Genomic DNA, 19,680 nt, shown 5'->3' with positions numbered 1-19,680 from the left:
TTAGAAGTTTAAATGCTGTTTAAAAATCCATACTATTCTACAAGTTTCCTAATAGCCAGTACTATAGAACAGAGGTTCTGTGCCCTGATCCTGGCATGGTGGGTTCTGCACTGCAACACACTGCTTTCCAAGTAGACAAGAGCTCCTGGAGAAGGACTGGGGTAAGGGAATGTGCCTGGAGAACAGGGCCCTGACATTGGACTAGCAGGTGGACCTGGCCTGGCAGTGCCTTCACCCTCCTTCCCCCTGCCACTGTGATCCCAGGGAGCGTTGCACTCTCCCCAGGAGTCACACGGTTGAAAGCTCCCTCTGCCAGACACAAGCAACATCTGTAAGTCTCTATGTGCTGGAAACACACCCTCACATAAACATATTCACCCCACTAATTTAACAGGTAGTATTACACATTGTTAAAACCTTTTAATATCTAACAGCTCAGCTCATGAGGACTCCACCAAGTTCTTCATAAATACCTACTTAAGAGAGAATCTAGATTATTGAGCTGAAATACATGGAAAAGTATTTGTTCTTTTTTTTCTTCTTTCCTTAGAGATTCCTACCCTTTTCTGCTCGTTGTTGTTAGCTCTTGTTAAATGCTGACCCTGATATTGACAGGTTGTGGGGGTTTTTTCCTTCATGTGCATCTGTTCAAAGATCAAATTTAGAGTCTTATAAATAGCACTAAGCTCATCTGTGTTGAAGCAAGAGGATATTTTAGGTCTTCTCCAACATGTAAATTCAACAGACTGGAGTTTTCAACAAATATCTTAAAAAGTAAGTAACCTTAACCCCAAATTCTTTTCAAAAATAAATTTATCTTTCCTGAACTCTGTTATACAGATTATAGCATGCCTGAGTAAGGAATTATTTCATTGCTTATAGTGACAGCAAAGAACGTTAAAAACTTACTAGAATTGAACTGTTGAGGTAGAGCTACAAACTAAAGTTTCTTAAAACATATTCCATGTGAAATCTTCATTGAACAAATGAATAATTGGTGTGCCATTCCAAATAAAGCCACAGTAAATAGCTTGGTACAATTAATTGCTATTAATTCATATTTAAAATGTGAAAATAATTTCTCTTCTAAATTTGGAAAACATGCATAATAGATCAACAGTTAAGAAAATACTGTAAGAATAATTTGTAGTTTGAACTCTAGATAAAAGAAGGAATAGGGTCCCCACAGATTAATCTGATAATGGGAAAAAATCCAAAACTCTAATATGCAGCATTTCAAGGTCTCTGATCAAATACTAATCTTTATAATTTTTATCTACAAAGAGATCTGCAAAGATCTTTCCCATAAGCAGTATGTGCTTGATAAATATTGAGATAACTGTGAGAATAACTGTGAGGTCAAAAGCATATTTTGCCAATGGCATTTGGAAAGCTGGAAATGAGAACAAAAATGAAGAAAATGGGAAATGATAGGAGAGAGAAATATCTCATATGAAAATCTAAGTCAACTGGATATGGATATGGTTATCAATCAGGTTATATAACTTCTCTGTATGTTTTAAGGGATTAACTACCTGAGTGCTAGCCAATCAGTGAAACGTGTGCACCTGTGTGCACGCACATTGCACAGGCAAATCCCACTTACACCGCTCCCTAAATCACTGAAGAACTTTAGCTGGGAGGAGAGTGGGCTCAGGGGGATCTCACCAATGAATATAACCACCTGATAAGGGGGAGTGGAAATAACAAAGCCATACTTTTCCAAACCTGATTGGACATTTTGCCAAGTAGCCTGCTCTTGGTGACCCTACTTTGGGCAGGGGCTTGGACCAGGCACTGCCCAGAGGTGCTCTCCAGCCTCAACCCCTCTGGGGCTGGGACTGTCCCTGAGACGATTCACTGCTCTGAGCGTAGGTGTAATGTCTTTGCCACTTGTGGCTCAGCATAAAGGTAACACTGAGGTGAAACAGGGTTGGTCATTAGTCTTGTGGCTTCAAACGTAGACCTGCCAATTTTGAAGCTGTTCTGTGGATTTATAGCCAGACATGTTAATAACATAAGAAGCACCTAGATCAAATATAAGAGTTAATAAAATATCTTTGCAGTTTGAAACAATAATGCCAAAAGGTACACAGTGTGTTACAGAACTAATGTGTTTAATTTTTTATGTTGCTTATATATGATCCAGACAACCAGTCCTGCCTACACACAGGATGCATGAAATAGCCCTGTGTATGCAAAATTCAAATAGTTATAAAAAGTTAGTCAGAATGCAGAAGGGAAAATGGACAAATTGTTCCTTTCTTAGTCTAATCTGTCCGTAGCTACAGAGCTGAACTATGGGTTAGTAGGAAAGAAAGATATGTTTTAATATGTTTTCTTTCCTCAAGAAATCATGCAATCATCAATCCAATTCAATCATCCAGTATGCTGTCCTTTACATGTCTCTGGCCAGTGAAAATGTTTCTCTAGTAGTACTGATGTGCCAGCTACAGTGTCCTTGAACAGAAATCACAAACCCTGTGAACATATTTCTGGTTTTCTATTGTTTTATGAGAGTCATATATAATATTACAAAAATAAATAGCTGTAAATAGTAATTTTTTTTAAAATCTAAAATACTTCTTAAAAACATTAATTTCTAAGCATTCAGATATGGTCACAATTTTTCTTAATTGAAAATAGAAAAATGAACTTGGTTTAAAACAGTACTTTATTTGATATATATATATTCTTTAAAAATTACTTACATTATTTTTGGTAACAGTAACAAGAGAGGATATCTTATATACCACTTTTCAGTTAATATATCATAATTTACAGTAGCATCAGATTAATTCCTCTGTTACAGCTAAAGAAAGTAAAGCATCTTTTTTGTCACTTCCACATTATCATGAGCTTCTACAGAAAGATTATCTTGAGTTTGTGGCTTTAAGGTTTGCTGTTTTAATTTAAGACAATTCAAAGCAAAGATTTGTTGCAAAGGCTACTATTGATATGTACAATCATTTCTCAACCAGAATGTCAAATTTTGAGCAGCTTCACTTCGACTTTTACCAGTCCAATTACACCATAGATGATCAGGAGGAAGGCTGCAACAGCTATGGGTCTAACGAAAACTTCTCTGGAAGCATAAAGTAAGTATAGGTATTGTTGCAGCTTCTGTCTTCAGCATCCGACAGTTCCAGGGCTGGCTTTGGGGCTTGCAGGAGCAGGAAAGGACTTCAAGTGATCATCTAGACTTTCCCAAGAGAAGAATACTTTTTACTGAACTTTTCCTTTTAAAGGATGGTTTTTGTACTACTTTTAGAAGAACAGATGTTACAGGTTTTTTACCTAATGGGAGTAACTGAGTTTCATGTTATTAATGTGAAATGTAGGGCACATATTGCAGGAAGTTCTTTAGGATGCTTCTCAAATTCAAGAAAAAAAAATCAAAATATATGGCTCTTTCATTAGCAGTATGGGCATATCTGAGGAGTGACCCCAGGCTGCTGGGTGGAAAAGTCAGGAGTGCCTGAATTTGTGGGTGCCCTCACAGCTCCTAAATTCCCTTTCCCCTCACCTTCAGCCTGTGGGTGCTTGCACTGTGCATTGCCTGAGCTGGGTGGGTACAGAGTTGGTGTGATGGGCTGAAGAGTGCCGGCAGGCTGGCAAGGAGCTCTGCCTGGTTGCATAGAGAGTTGTAAGGAAAGCAAAGCCATGGTCAGCAGCTCAGCTCTCACTAACCACAGCAGGTATTGTGTCTGGAAAATTTCCGTGTTCCCCAAACTGAAAATATGTGAAAAATAGATGCTACATAGTGAGTAGGTTTAAGATGTTTCTTATTGCACTTATGTGTTTTGCTTGGTTTGCTTTTTGTCCTAGGAGCCAAACAGGAGAGCAACCTCCAGCCGGAGCTTTTGCCCCATCCAACATGCTTCTGTCCTCTAAGAGTTACACAGGTCAGATTTTGCAACCAACATACAGTCCCGATACTCTCTCTCATCTTGGTTATGCTGATGGATCTGACGAGGAACCTCCTTTGCTAGAAGGTAAAAAAGAAACCCATGGACAACATGCATGATTCCTGGAGGTGCATCTACTTTTCTTTGCTGGCTAGTGGCCATCACTAGAGAAAATGCAGCAGAGCTGCCAAGCCTGACCGTGTGAGCTTCAGCCAACAGCTCCTGGCCCCTAAACCTACATTTTCTTCTTGAATTCACCATGGATTCATTCAGCCTTATGACATATAGGGCATATACTTTACCACCACTAGATGACAGCATAACAATAAGTTTTGCATTCACATTTCCAAATCTTTTTTCCCACTCTATGTTTATCCTGCATACATATTGGAAAATCTATAATTAATAAATACTGATAATCCTCCTTTTTGCATATCTAGTAATAAATGTAATAGTTTGAAGATGCTAAGTAGCTTGTTTCAGAGGGAAACAAATTGAGAAAGCTGCTTTCAGCTTCAATTAGTTAATCATTTAACTATACAAACAATGTCATTCTTTATGACAATTGAACCATTCTAATGCTAGTGGCTGATTTTGTAGTTTGCAAAAGACTTGTGCTGCATTAAAAAAAAAAGAATTGGAGAATTTGTCTGTGATTATTTCAGCATAATGTGAAAGGAGCATATTCAGCCTGCTGCTTTTGCATACTGGGAGGCAAGTGGAGTTTTTACTACTTAAAAGGTGCTACTACTACCTTAAAGCCAGAAAGATCACCCTGATACAGGTAACTAGATCTCTACCTCTAAGACCTCTACCTCTAAGACCTCCAAGCATTTATCTCCCCATGCAGCTCACCCTGTGAAAAAGATGCTGCAATATGACTGCTTGTGATCCCCAAGGCTTCAGAGATGTACCAATCTATGTACACATAGGTCTGACTAAAGACACACATTTTAGTACAGAATAGCTTTATTTATGTAATGTTTTGGCTGAGCTCAAGATGATGGAGAGGTGGAACAAGACAAAGACTTGGCTTTTCAAAAAGAACTAACACATTGTCAGTCTTAATGCTGCCAACTCTGGCACCAAGTCCTGAGCCTAACTTTTCCCTTACTGGAGAATCTTAAGGAAGTTGATTACTCTTGCAAGCTGAAGTGTTTTCCAGAAGTTATAAAACAAATCTTTGCCCCAGTAGAGTTTGTGGCAGAATTCCCATCAACTTTAATGGGAAAGAATTTTGTTCTGTTTTCAAGGGTCTCAGTATTACTTTTTAAATGAAAAAAAAAAAAAGTTTTTTATAAGCACTGTACAATATATTATTAACTTGCCTTGAAGGGACAAATGTCATTTTTAAGTGCCTCTGGCAGTTCAGAGTTAAGACACATTTCTTGTCAGATTTACCAGAATTAGAAAATATCTCTCTGTCCTTGGTGTTCTTGAGTATCTTAAATTCTGCAGCTGCTGTTAATTAACTTATTTTTCAACATCTAAGCTGGTGTGGCATTAGATATATGTGTTTTAAATATAGGAAAAACAAATATTAACTCAAAAATGCTGAGGGCATTTTTTGGCTCATTGCCTAAAGTTTGATTTAATAAATTAATATTCCAATTGAGAATCAGAGCTGACTCTCAAACATACTGGGTATACAGCATGTTTCTACTAAGAATATGTCATCCTACAATATTATCTTCATTAAAGCAATTAATTTGTTTGCGGTTTTGTGATATCTAATGCATTTCTGTGAAAGTGTTGTTTTCTTGTGAGCAATTAACAATCCTGAAATTTCTTGTTGCAGAACTTGGGATCAATTTTGAGCATATATGGCAAAAAACATTAACAGTTCTAAATCCAATGAAGCCTGCAGATGGCAGCATTATGAACGAGACAGACCTCACCGGACCTATCATTTTCTGTTTGGCCCTTGGAGCAACATTGCTGATGGTAGGATTGGTTGAAATCTTCAGGGATTTCTTTTCCAACAAGCTAATGCCTAGGTGATAATGCATATGAAGTTGCAGAAGATGTAGTACTGGCATAAAAGGAGTCATGTGCTGCCATTTGTTCTGAGATTATGTGTTAAAAAGTCTCCTTGCTTTGAAAGTACCTGCATTAAGTTTAAATGTAATGCAGAAATAACACAGGTGAAGTGATATATTACTTCCAGTGTTACTTCCAGTGACAAAAAAAGACTATACCATTTTTGGGGTGGGATTTAATATGAACAAAGGACAGATCTGTGCCATGTATAACCTGGAGAAGCTCTGAACACCCAAAGCATAGCAGTACGTGCTAGATAAAGACCTAACAAGGAGTTTTTAAAGTAGGTAATAAAAAGACATAGCAGACCAGCCCAGTTTTTCTAACATTCTTGACACTGTTTTGAAATTATCTTCTTTCTATGTTATTTTAGGGAGTGCAGAGATATAGAGTATCTTTATATAGCAAGAATAATTGGAAAACCTTCTGTTTTATGAATATAGCTCTCCTACAGGAGGGAAGTTTAACAGGGATTGTGCAGTTCTCTGAATTCATCTATTTATCATTGACAACAGGGGGTTTCCAGTGTTGCTGAAGTACAGCTCTGATTGTTGGCAGTAATTCATCAGACAGGGGTAAGGTGGGACCACCCTGCGAAGGGCTTTACTGCTCTGCAACTGAGGTGAGAGAAATGGGTCTCTAATTCTCCATTTCCTCTATGATAAATAGTGTTGAATCAGAAGATTCTTGAAAATTCTTACTCCATTGTCAGGGCAGTACCTTGAATGTGCAAACCGCAATATAAATGGCAAGTATTATTATTATTATTTATGCCCATATAAAAATATTTTATGAGGGTGGAAGAGGCAGGAGGAAAGGGAATAAAAGGAAAAGAAGACAGGAAGCTAGAGAAGACAGGCTATTTTCCACATGGAGAAATAAAGATATGAGAGTAGTAAAAGGAGAAAGTTGAAAAGCTAACAGAAAGAAATTATGGAAAAAATGCTTCCTGTTGATTTTTCTTCCTGAATAGCCAACAATTCTAATGAATACTAGACTACTATTATTGAAGTAAAGTACTTATATTTATTCTGCGGTATTAAGCATTTGAAGTGTCATCAGAAAACTAACTTCAGTGCTCCAGATTTAGGCCAGCAGAACTCCTCTGATACAATCCAATGTTTTTCTGCCATAACTTCACAGCAGTAAGTGTATGGGTTTTCCGTGTGCCATCTTGGAAATTTGGGCTGCTTATTTTATCTCAGATGCATTTGAATACTAAAGTGGCTGTTCAGCTGTGTAAACCATCCTTCTGTATTTAAATAAGTCTCTTCTAATAGCACCAGGAACAGAATTTGGTTGAGACCTTGTTTCTGAAACAATGTATACATTTTATTTAGTTTCAGGTTTTTAACTATGGAAAATTATGCAAAGATATTCTTCAAATGGTAGCAGCTCTTTCAGAGAGAAAGAGAAAAGGGCTGTTAGCCCGGCAGCAGGACTTGATTTTCCTTATGTTAGTATAACAGGGCAGCCCAATTGTAGGAGGAGAAACAATGACAGCACAAAAGTTAGCAGAAGGCTGTCTCAGCTGCTTTGCATTTTACATAGTCATTTGTATGAAATCAGACTTCCCCATCCACTTCAGCTAAGGATAGTAGTACCCACTCCAGGCAGATGCAAACAAGCACACAAAGTCTGACTTTCTCCTAACCTTGTTCCTTCCGCAGGACAAATTTAGCTCTTTCCATTCATCAAAGCCTGTCAGACTAATCAAGCCTGATTCTGGTTTTGCTTACATCCCTGTGAACTGGGAGTATTCCTGTGTGTGTGAGTCAATATATTTACATATGTTAAGAAAGATGGCTAAAATTGGAACCAGCATGTTCAGCTGCGTATCTGCCCTCTGCCCTTGCCCCACCAACCAAACATTTCACCAGGTGGAGATTTCAGGTAGCTGCTGGTGCTAGTGCTCCCTTCATATCTGGCTCAGGAATTTCTTAATCTTAAACTAAGCTGATAAATAGTGCTGTGTAGAATAATTAAATACACTGAAACAAAGTCTAAAATATAGCTTGTAGTTTTGCACCTGTTTGAAACAGCACTTTTCTTAGCTGGTCTATAACAAAGGCTGCCCCAAACTGTTATGGGTGCTAAACTTACTACAAATCATTAATGACCAAAATTCTAATTGATAATAATCTGAGGTAGTATTGCTCTCCCAAAATATCTATAGCTATCATTAATTTTATTTGTAGAAGCAATTTTTCCTGATTATTTTATACTACTAGTATGCAAATGCCGGCAGAGGATTCTGTATCTAAATAGGAAGATTTCTTACCCTGTTAGTTCAGGAATAGATTATTCCTTATGGTGGAGGACAGTGATGGGGAAAAGCCCAACACTCAGAATGTTGCAAGGATACAGGCAGCCTGGCTGTACCTGTCTTAAACATTGAGGACTGGAACCAGATGAGAGCTCAGAAGTGAGCCGGTTCAATTTGCAAACAGGATAATGTTGCTGATGTAAAGTCAGGTCTTATTGACTCAGTCTGCATTGCACGTAAGTGTGCATTGCTGTCCAACCAGAGCTGGTGAGCTGTCACCAGCCTGCAACATTAGGAATTTCAAGTTGTGTCATCACTAGGCTAGGCCCTCTCCACTGCATTGCTTTACGTCTGTCCAACTCAATCACTGCTGGCATCCAGTGGTCAGTTTCCACACTGTGGTGGGGGAAAACAGTTTTCCCCCTGAAGTTATAAAATGGTAAATCCCTAGGGGGTGGAGACCCTTAAGGTTTGAACCAATGAGCACTTTTGCAAGTGATATAAACATATCACAAGCAGACCGGAAAAGAAAGATGATGTTGTTGTAGTAGTTGTTGGAGAAGTAGCCATGTTGTAGAGCCATGAGGAGAAGCAGCAACAGCCCCACTGGGGCAGGGACTTGGAACAGTGTTAAACTGGGCCAGGTTCTGTAGCTGAGAGCTGAAGGAGTTTTCTCCACTGTGAGTAGCAGAAGCGGTGGCAAAAACAACACTAGCTGGAGAAAGTGGCAGAGAGCCAAGAGATAAGAAGTGAAGAAGCAGCAAACGAGTATGCAGCCAAGCAAGAGACACAGAGTTGTCCAAGAGACGACAGCCAGCAGCAGAGAGAGAACTAAGCTCTACAGATACAGAGTTCTGGGGTAAGAACTGAACCAGAAACCCCCAAACTCCTTGGAGACTTCTCCTAGAAGGGAGGGGTGAAGTGCAGCAGAACTGGAGAGAGGAGCTGAGAAGCTCAGGCGTCCTGGAAGCTGGACCAGGACGGTCAAAGGAATGCAAAGGAGGGCTTTCCCCCCCCACACTGCCTTGAGACGGAGCACAGAAGCTCTGTAGGGGAATTTGATTCCCCTGAAGATAGGGACTGTCACGAAGACCCCTGCGCTTCATGGTATGATGTAGTGAAGTGACCCTTGTCCTGGTGAACACAGCCTACGGTAGAGAAGACCCTCACTTGGAGACAAAGGACCATGAGGGCTTGAATACCCCCCTCCTGTGTACTGGCAGAGATCCAGCTACAACTATTGCATGAAGTGAGATAGGCTGCTGCCCTGAAGACACTGCTGCTCTGAGAGTGGGAAGGATCTTTTCCTTCTTCCCTCCTGGACTTTTATTTGGAGGGGAGAAGAGATTTGATCCATTGTAAATGTTTTTATGTCATGGTAGAGATAGTTAAGATTGTGTGTGTAATGTATTGTAATATTTATTTTGTACAGTCATTGTAATACATAATCCCTTCCCCCCATTTTCAGTCTCGTGTGGTGTCTGGAAAACCCATCTCACACTGCGATGAGATGTGGGAGGGGGTTTGAACTAGGGAATTGGATTTTGGGGCTCTCAAACCATGACACGCATGCATGGATAGAGGAAGAGAGGCCAGAGAAGAAGGGTCCTCAAAGTTGATTTCCCCCAAATTTTATTAAAATGTATGGATAAATAAGGTGATAGGTTTTCTTAATCCTCCTTAATCACCATGGAAGGTATACTAGCAAATATCACAAAACATGAAAAAATGCAATGTTTCCAACTAATCCATCACAAGAGAATCCAACCATAAGCCACAAACTGACTAGAAAACTGAGACCATCTAATAGTTTTGATTCTCATGTGGTTTATTATATGCAATATATAATATATAGTGGGCAATATATAGATATGTTTGTGTCTGTGCACAGACACACCTGTGTTTTAAATGTGTACAGATATGTTATGTGTCAGAAAGGTGACACATAGCGACCCTTCATTTGAGAAGTTTATTCCATAGTCCTGAGTCAATAGTTGAGTTCCAGGTAAGAGCTTTGTCCTTCACAGGTGCATGCTATCATTAATATACAAAGTTCCAAGACAAAACAAACTTTATTTCTGGTTTATGAATGTTTTTGTGATGTACAGATGTGAAAATGATGGTATTGCATAGCCAGCAATCAATATTTAATTTGTTAAAAGCTTGAAGAGAGAGCAAAAAATATTCAACAGTCTTTTGTGACTGTTTTGTTTTGGGGAGTGAACAATGCACTTATGCCTGGAGGTGATCATTCAAACTGATGGCAGGAGATGAAGGAATTGGTACTGCTGTGGCCACAGTTGCCTGTTTTACTAGCTTTGTGTATAAATTAGAAAACATCAAACTCTACCAGGCTAGTACCTTTCACAGGCACTACATTCACTCAAAGGAATAAAATCTGGAAGGAAAAAAAAGCACCTGGGATTTTTTTTGTTCGTTAGAACAAGAAAAAGAACACAAGCTGACAGTAACTACTCAGGTTCATGTTGAAATGAACATGTTGTATTGATCTAAGCACAGAAATGTGTCTTTCTCATGGTAGTCAAAGGGAAAAATGGTCACATTCATCCTGAAAACCAGCATATTTTAAGCAAAGTTTTACTAATTTTTTGCCAACCTGTTTAAAGTTGGAGGTTTGTAATAAAATATAAACCATATCAAGTAACCTGAGTCACAATTTACTTAGGACAGTTTTTCACAGCCCCATATACACCTGTTGAAAAGATGTTTCTTGAGACTAAAAAGAAATTATTAAAATGTACTTTCCATAATTTCTTCTCAGTTTGTTCCTTCAGTTTGTAACTTCCCAGTTATACCCTCCCAAGTCTCCCAACCAATTCCTGTCCCGCTCAGAGCCCAAAGAGAGTAAGACTGAGAATCAGCCTTGTAATTTTAAGTTAGCAACAAGCACATTCTCTCAATTGTACCTTTAAATTATTTTTATGCAAAAATCACCCAAAAGTATCAGCTGTGGTTTATGACTGAGGTGAGGCGGAGAGAGAGTGTCAACAACAAGAAGTAACAAACCTAAACCTAATTCTGTCTTCTCTCACTACTTTGTGATCACTTGCTCAGTTCTGACAATTAATGCTTACTCATATTTATTCCAGGCAGGAAAAGTTCATTTTGGCTATGTGTATGGCATGAGTGCCATTGGGTGCCTTGTTATGCATGCCCTGCTCAACCTGATGAGTGACTTGGGAGTCTCACATGGCTGTGTTGCAAGTGTCTTGGGCTATTGTCTGCTGCCCATGCTGATCCTGTCGTCTTCTGCAGTTATCTTCTCACTACAGTAAGTACCAGTCTATCACAACAGGAATCCTATGGAAAATAGTAAGTTAGAAGACTGGTGTTGTGCAAAACATTTTATAAATGGTTAGGTAGGGAATTTTGGCTTCTGAAACTGTAAAGCAAAACACCATTTTTTGTGTCTGTGTAGATGGAAACAGACAGAAGTGTTTGAGAGGGTTGGTATACATTCATTTTAGTGTGAGTCCTTAATCCACCGCTTCTCACTTGGACTGAGAGTGCTGATAGACTTTTGCAGTAGCCTCAGATGTGCCTTTTGTTTTACAGAGCCAACAGTGACCAAAGTCGGGTATCAATTTTAAAAGTGACTGCTGTACTTTGGGTTTATGTAGCTGGTTCTCCTGTTTCTCTATTTGTTCATAGCATCAGGCCTCTCATCTTTATGTTTCCTTGCGTATACCGACTTCTGTTGGGCAGAATGAAATAATCCTGTAACCCTTAATGATTTGGACAATTAGAACAAGTGTTTAAAATGTAGTAGAGTTGTATATTCTGAGGTATAGTTGTGATGTAATTGCAAACCTGAAAATAACCAAATACTTTGAAATACCACTTGTGCAGTGGTGTATTTATCTGTGCACATATGGAGGATTGTTCAGTTACATGTCTATGGATAGGAAACTTTTTGGCAAGCCTCTCTTTCCTTGTCATTTGGTTAGTCCTTTGAGATACAGACTGTGTTTACCTCCCTTTTCACATACAGTAAAGCACAAGAAAGTTCCAGATCTTGCATGAGCAGCACTTTTACCTGTTTTTAATATGTTATTAATGGTGGTTTCCCTTCTTAGACTTTGTTATTCTCTGACATTTTTAACTATTCAATCTGTAATGTATGGAACTTGGCAGCTGATGAATAAGAAAGTGCCCCTGTTTGTTTTCTTTGGAAAAGCAGTATATATATATATATATAAATATAATTTTTTAAAGGAAATTATGTAGCAGAATGAAGATTTTTACACAATTCTTGTTGCATGTTTCTGTGGAGCTATGATGGCTTAACATGGCCGTATTCCATGTATTAAAGTGTTTCTGAGCTGTCCTTGATAAGATGGATAGTAGTGACACTGAAGAAGTCATTTATTCTCTGTTCTCCTACACTTCCCATATTTTCTTGATTAACCTGTTTAATAATCCAGCCTAATAAAATGTGCAGACACATAATCGTAAGACAGATGGGGTGAACTCCAAACCAGCTGTTACAATTGTGCAGGGTACTGTTGTCTGTACAAGGAATCCCCCATCACACACTACATATTTGTAAAATGCTGCAAATTTGCAGACATATTTTGAGAAACTCTAAATGCTATATTGTGATAGCCTTTAAAAATTAAACTGTTATTTCTAAAATGGGTTGATAATGTTAAGTACCTATCGACAGGATTCTGCAGTCCTTTCTCATTTGCTATATGAAACTGCTTGAACACAGCAAGTACCAAGGTTAACTATTGCAAACATGCTATTAAAATTAAGTGGCAACTTTTAAATCCAACATACACTTCACTATTTTTAATTTAAAAGCTTATTTAAAACGGTAAAGGAAAGACAGTGACACATTCATAGGGTTTTTTTAGTATTTATAAAAAATATTATTTCTATTTCAAAATTTAAAGAACTTACCTCAATTTTTTTTCACAGAAAATATACCTAGGATAATGCACTCATCAATTGCAAACATGTAGCAATAAAATAATTCTCAATTTTCATGATTAGCTATTTCACTGTAACCAAATAAAACAATACATGCAGCATTTTGGGTGCTAAATAGCACCAAAGAGAAAACTTGCACGGAACTAGATTTGTTTGTGCCCCATCTAAGTTGTTATCATGTGTAAGCCCAAGTTGACTAGACCATCTTTCTGGGAGAAACATCAACAGACTTTTTCTCCTGGAAAAAAACCTGAAAATTCTTTACTGTCAAAGGCCCAAACAGAAAGGTCAAGCTATTTCCTTAACTAAACAGAGAAGGAAATGAATGTAAGAGTGGAGAAAGAAATTCTTAGACCCAGCCAATGCAAAGGACCCATTTGGTGACAGCATCTGCAGGATGTGAGAGAGAGAGTAGTAGAAAGGGTCTGCTCACATCTGTACCCCCATCTCAATCTCATGCCAGTACAGCCCCAGTCCTCTTGGTCACTGTGAGCGTGACATCTGCTTTTTGCCCTTCTCCCATGCTAGAGGATCTGACCTCATGGACGTACCAGACAAAAGCTCTCTGCCAATAACATGTTAAATTGATGTCTGAATTTTTTAAGTGCACACAGGTATCTCTTGGTTCCAAGATGATTTTATCTCACCTTTCCATCCTGCTCTCTTCCTGGTCCTGGAACAAACCATAAGAGGCCATTGGACTTCAGTCCAAGGCAGAGCATCCACAGCTCTAAATTGTGCTGCCTTGTGATAGTCCCCTAAAGAGTCATTATACTAGTTGAAAATGGTCATTGCACAGTATGTTGCTGTTGCATCCCACCCCTCTGCCAGCATGGGTACCTGCTGAAAGAGCCATCCATACTAGCTCTGAATTTCTGACTCTCTGTTTGGGTGAGCAACTTAGCATCTTCTCTTGGAGAAGAGGCCAGAAACTTGCTTCACAAAGCTCGGTGTAATTTCCCTGAATGCCACCGCATAGGTTTAAAGAACACTTAAACTGATGGTATTACATCACACTGTCTTTCATGTTTTATTTTTAACATGTTGAAGTTGCAATGAGGTGCTGAGTCACTGTAAAATCAATTCTTTCCTTCCTCCCTCAAAGTCCCAACAGCTGACAACACCAAGTACCTCACTGGCCTGGAGACTGGACTGCTAAGGAATGAACTATTTTATGTGATATGATTGCATTAAGTAAACTAAGTCAATTGCATAAGGAGAGCTTTACTCATCATGGTTTAGTTGCAATCATAATATTAGTGGAGATGATTTCTGATAAAAGGACCAACGTAAGTATATGCAGTCTGTTTCTCCCTTCTGGTTCTGTTATGGTGATGCTTTGGAAGAGTGGGGCACCAGGAAGGCCTTTAGGAACTAACAGAGGTTCATTTTTTCTCAAAGTTCTTGAAACAGTGAAAGTGTGTAATGCAGCTGATCTCATTGTGTACTTCAGCAGTATATTACGCACATGATCTCATGCATTTTACAGAAGCAGGCTGCAAATAGACTGCAAATAAAGCATATGTGAATCATTATTTATTGGTTAGATTTTGTTCCTACAGGGTTTAATAGTGAGCCCTCTGTAATCTGCAGGAGAATTTCAGTGGGCTTTCAACCACAGTCCCATAATCATAGTTCTCCAGACCACTCTGCTCCTGAGAGGTTGCAGAATGTAACTTCAGAAGGGCCCAGCTGTCACCAAGAGGCAGTGTGGAAAATCACCATTCTTTCAGTGTGCAGAAGGATGCCAGGATGAGCAAAATATTTTTCCTCTGTGGTTCTTTTCCCATTCCTTACTTTATGCTCCATTTGTTCCCTGTTTTAAAAGGCCAGTAGAGCTTTTTCCTGGCAGACAATCACTGCCTTTCTGCCCATTCAGCTGAGGTGTGAGTCTTTAAGAACCTCCTCTCAGAGTCCAAGGCACACTTAAAATTTGTGTTATGCATTACAAAAATGCGATCTCCAATCTCTCCAGGTCATCAGGATTCCTGATGGAAGAGTAGGTCTGTAGTGTCATTTTAGAACCAAACAACTTCTACAAGCTGATTTTGGCTGAAATAGGATCTTTGCTAACTTTAATATTACACTTTAGCTGCTGCATCTGCTGGAGTCCCAGAAGATTTATTTCTAAATGCACTGCCCTCTTAGAAGTACTTCTGATGATGCTTTTATCCATGCTGAAGAAATTACTTTTTTGTTTACGATTACAGTTTTAATTTCTTCTTATGCTTGACTTTCATTATGATAGTCAATCCTTGGTTCTTCCAGTGACTGTTACCTTATCAACAGCAAACTGATAGACATGAACTTGAGTTCATGTAAGATTTGATGCTACTTTTGATAATATGTGGACTCTGTCATGTTTCTTTTGTGTTTTGTTTTTTTTTCCTCCTAGGGGGATCCCAGGAATTTTGTTAGCTCTGTTTATTATTGGATGGTGCAGTCTGTCAGCCTCCAAAATTTTTACCTCTGCATTGGCTATGGAAGGACAGCAGCTACTGATTGCATACCCGTGTGCTTTACTTTATGGACTTTTTGCACTTCTAACGGTTTTCTGAGATGTATTTTCTTGTAGTCTTATTAAAGTCTGTTCATGGATGTAGGAGGGGAAAGGGGTTACTTATTAGATTCAAGTTATTTTTAGTTTGTCTAGAGTTGCATTAAGTTCCATTAACAAAATTAGATTCTGTGACTTACTGATTTTTTCCTAATGGCTTATAATGAAATAAAAAATCAAGTTAACAGGTAGATGGCCTCAATAATAGTATTTTAACAGTCTTACAGCTTAAGGAAAAAAAATGTATTGAGAAAGAAGTAAAAATGAAAAAATATGAAATAAATTTTAATTAAATGAAAAATTCTGAGTGTTTATAATATAATACATATGCTAGAGAGTAACTGAAATGCAATTATGTAAATATTTAATGGCCATAGTAAATCAAGCAAAAATGTGTATTTATTTGTTTCAAAAAAAGCAGCTTGCCATCTTATATAATTATTAATTAATATCCAGAATTTATATGTGTGGGTTTGGGGTTTTTTTATAACAGAAGACTGGGTGGCCATGCTTTGTGATACTGAAGAGTTGCCCAAGAACAAGTTGATACAACAGAGGGAGGAAACTGGGAATGTCATGTTGTTGTTTTGTTGTTTGTTTTTTTTAAGAGGTGTTGCTGTCCAAAACATCATTGTACTGTTTGTAATGCACAGTAATGTTATATTTTAAAATTGCCACTAAACCACTGCCTGCTGTAACTGCAGAAAAGCACCACGCAAAGTACAGACAACTCCTAAAAAGTCTCTGAAAGGCAGAACTGTATTTGAGCAAGGAAAGTACAAACCTCCATAATTTTATCTGCCCCCCAAAAATCTATTTAGTTTTACAGAAACCAAACATTTTGATAATGGCAATGAAGCACAGAATGCACAAGAGGAAGTTTCAAAATATAATATTAGAAGTATCAAGCCATCAAGAGGAATTGGAGATTTGTGTGCAGTTACAACAAGAACAGAAGTATGCAGTAGTAGAGAAAATGAAGGTAGATGTAGACAGAGATACGAAAAACAAATAGTTAAAATAAATGGAAATGTGAAGGCAATAACTGGAAGCAAATTATTTCGTTAGTGTTTAAGGGTGTCTTTCTTCTTGATGTATATTTTTATGATCTTGATTATCCTCCAATTTATAGATTATTTTAAATGCTTTGGTGAATTGCTTTCAAAATATTTCTTTCTCTGGACAGAGGAACAGTGATTCTGAGACAGAGTGTTCTGATACTGCAAGCACTTATGCAGAAGTTTAGTATGGCAAAACTGCTCAAGAATACCTAAAATTAATTGTGTTTCTAATTCTTTTCAGGTCAGAGCTAAATTACATGATCTGTTTGTCCTCAAGCTAGTGATTCTGTTTCTGAATTGAAAGAGCCTCTGGTAAAAAATATTTCCCATTGCTGTCATATTTGGTTTTTTTAAGAACTCTAAAGCAAACCATTCTGGAATTCATTTTATCCAAATCCAATGGAATTAGTTCAGAGTACAAGTCATGAGAAGTAAACAAAAGATAATGTATACTCATCCGATTTCTTAAAAAATCACAACTTATTTATGGAAAAAATGCTGCATTTATCCATTTCTTTGCTGTAAGGCTACAAAAACAGGCACAGAGAGGCAAAGTTGGAGGTATGACCCTTAAGCAAATTGTGGCTATAACTAGGCAGGATCTAGTTGCATGTAAGTGAGAAGTGTGTGAACTTGGAAGATCAGCATTTATGAGCATGACAGATTTGGCCCTGTTGTATCAGGGAGTAAATTTGCCAGTAATGAGGCACAGAAAAACATGTAAAGTGACTCCAGGGTATGGATATAAAAATCAGATGGTTTGATTTACCATACACTAATGGCATTCTGATGTCTCAATGGGGAAAGATTTGTATGGTTGCACTTGTTGTAGAGTTCAGAAAAGATGCTTTAGAAATGTTTAGATCCATTTTTGTCCTACATTTCCCATTATCATTCATACTGACTAAAACAAGTATAAAATGGCTCGATTCTGCAGCACTTCATTCTGATCCTGATCTGCATGATATGAATGGCAGGGAAAACAGTGAATTAAGCCACTAATTTGTCTTTTGACTTGTCATAGACAAAACAAATTACTTATGGGGAAAATGAACACCTTGAAATTTTGCCACGACATTTACAAAGCAAATGGTAGCCTAATTATAGTTTTATGTTTATTCTCTCAGAATTTGTAACTTTTTTCTTTTCTTCACCGAGACATGTCTTCATCATTTTGAATGCTAACTCCTTAACTCTGGTAACTTCCCCTGCTTTACTTTGTTTAGCTGTGCCGATTTCCTTTTACCTGTTCCCAAGGGATTTCCGGTGAGTGGTGCATGCTGGTGCTGTGCTCCCAGTATGGTGTCCTGCAGGGGTCTCTATGCTGACTGATAGGGTTTACCTCTCTTAGGTGTCCTTCTTCTACTGCTTTGAAATAAGATTCCTCATTTTTCCTAGCTCTTCTTTCTGAAGGTTAGCACAGCCATGGTGGTGCTTTTGGCCCTGTTATTCCTGTGTGTGTTTCCTGAATCTAAAAATATTATGGTCACTATCACAAACTGGTACTTCATCAAAAATAAATGGTTTAAACAGATCTTAGATCAAAATAATATTTGCTAATAAACTCTTGTTCTGACTCTCTGGACAAACTTTCCCAACACCATCTATCTTTCCTGTATTTTCTCTTGCCTCAGCCATCATATTTAACTTCCCCACATTTCATTCCATGAAAGTTTAAATACAAGCCTGGCAAACTGTTACTTTCAACTTGCCAAAGAGAAGATTATAAAATAGTAGCGAGTCACATACTGATTTTAAATTCATGCTTCCCACCCCAAAGAGTTAAAAAAATCACAAGGTTCCTAATTTGTCTTTGGTTTCTTGTTCTTTGTAGCATGCACATGAAAGTTCAGTTCTGAATGTGCATTCACACACAAACATGGGCACTTACTTAGGTCCTTTCTGTTAATTCAAATGGTGATATCAGTGTTGGACACAGGCAGTATGGCGGAGGTGTAGGAGACAAAGTGTTTGCCTGTCTTCCACTGCACTTTTCGTGTGCCAGGTGTATTTCAGGTGACCCTCAGAAAGAAGCTTGCAGAATTCTGGTGTAAGATAAACATTTTGCTATTCCATTGGAATTAAATACAGGAGGGTATGAAAGTGAACATATTCTGAATGAGAGGAGACCTTAGCATGTAGCTGAGTATGGAAGGACAATAAAATTGCTATATCTGACTAGCAGCTGCTTAGAAAACATCAGGTTACGTCAAGAGACCTGGTCTCCTTGGCAAGTCAAGGGCCATTTCTGTAGTACCAAGGTTCCACTATTTATCAAAAATCATCTTGTCACATCATCTCTAATAGGTTATGATACAGACCTTGAATGGTTTAACTGTCGGTAAGCTGAATTGAGGACTGAAAGCTGCTGACACATCGAATTGGACACATGCTGCATTTCCTGGTGAAAAAGCATTAGCAAAGGGTAATATTTTTCTGCTTTTCTTAGCTTAGAAGACACAGAAGGTTTATATACAAAACAGTGACCTCATTTCATGACTACGCTGTTTATGTCATTTGCGTATGAGACATGACAGATCTGTGTCTTGACTTAGACCTTTCTTGCCACCATGTTTTTTTCAGCTCCTTGCTAAACAGCCATCTTCACATGTTGGCATTTTCTGTTCACTGAATTATCTTGAGGGAATTTTACAGTAATGTTGAATTACTCATCTTTATTTCTATCAATAATAGGTATAAATGATAGAAGAATTCAAGAAATTGTACCTGTTTTAAATTTCCTTTTTACTCCCTTATTGTCAAGAGCATATTTCGTGGTCATCCTGTTTTCATGCCTGGTAGCTAAGGATATACATATATATGATAGACATATGCATATGTGAAAAAAAAAGCATATATATGACAAGTTGCAAGACACTGGAGTTCCAACAA

The 19,680-nt window shown here is 38.1% G+C and overlaps 1 protein-coding gene across 4 annotated transcripts in view; it reads left to right on the top strand.

The window, feature by feature from the left end:
* The first annotated feature begins 679 nt into the window (after nt 1–679).
* Nucleotides 680–19,680, top strand: part of YIPF7 (Yip1 domain family member 7) — a 41,986-nt gene continuing 22,985 nt past the window's right edge. For 2 of the 4 annotated variants that reach the window (XM_051790100.1, XM_051790098.1), the window contains exons 1-6: nt 680–774; nt 2,982–3,098; nt 3,829–3,995; nt 5,707–5,852; nt 11,325–11,506; nt 15,566–19,213. In XM_051790100.1, coding sequence (XP_051646060.1) covers nt 2,983–3,098; nt 3,829–3,995; nt 5,707–5,852; nt 11,325–11,506; nt 15,566–15,728 — 774 coding nt within the window. In that variant the 5' untranslated portion in view covers nt 680–774; nt 2,982 and the 3' untranslated portion in view covers nt 15,729–19,213. Of the gene's footprint in view, nt 775–2,981; nt 3,099–3,828; nt 3,996–5,706; nt 5,853–11,324; nt 11,507–14,275; nt 14,460–15,565; nt 19,214–19,680 lie in introns of those variants that run through there. The other 2 variants (XM_051790102.1, XM_051790101.1) reach the window with 2 other exon arrangements.

The sequence above is a fragment of the Manacus candei genome, unplaced genomic scaffold (assembly GCF_025592945.1).
Source record: "Manacus candei isolate 608988 ecotype Guabito, Panama unplaced genomic scaffold, ASM2559294v1 h1tg000028l, whole genome shotgun sequence".
In the NCBI taxonomy this organism is placed as follows: Eukaryota; Metazoa; Chordata; class Aves; order Passeriformes; family Pipridae; genus Manacus; species Manacus candei.
This window is presented reverse-complemented; position numbering and strand designations above follow the sequence as displayed.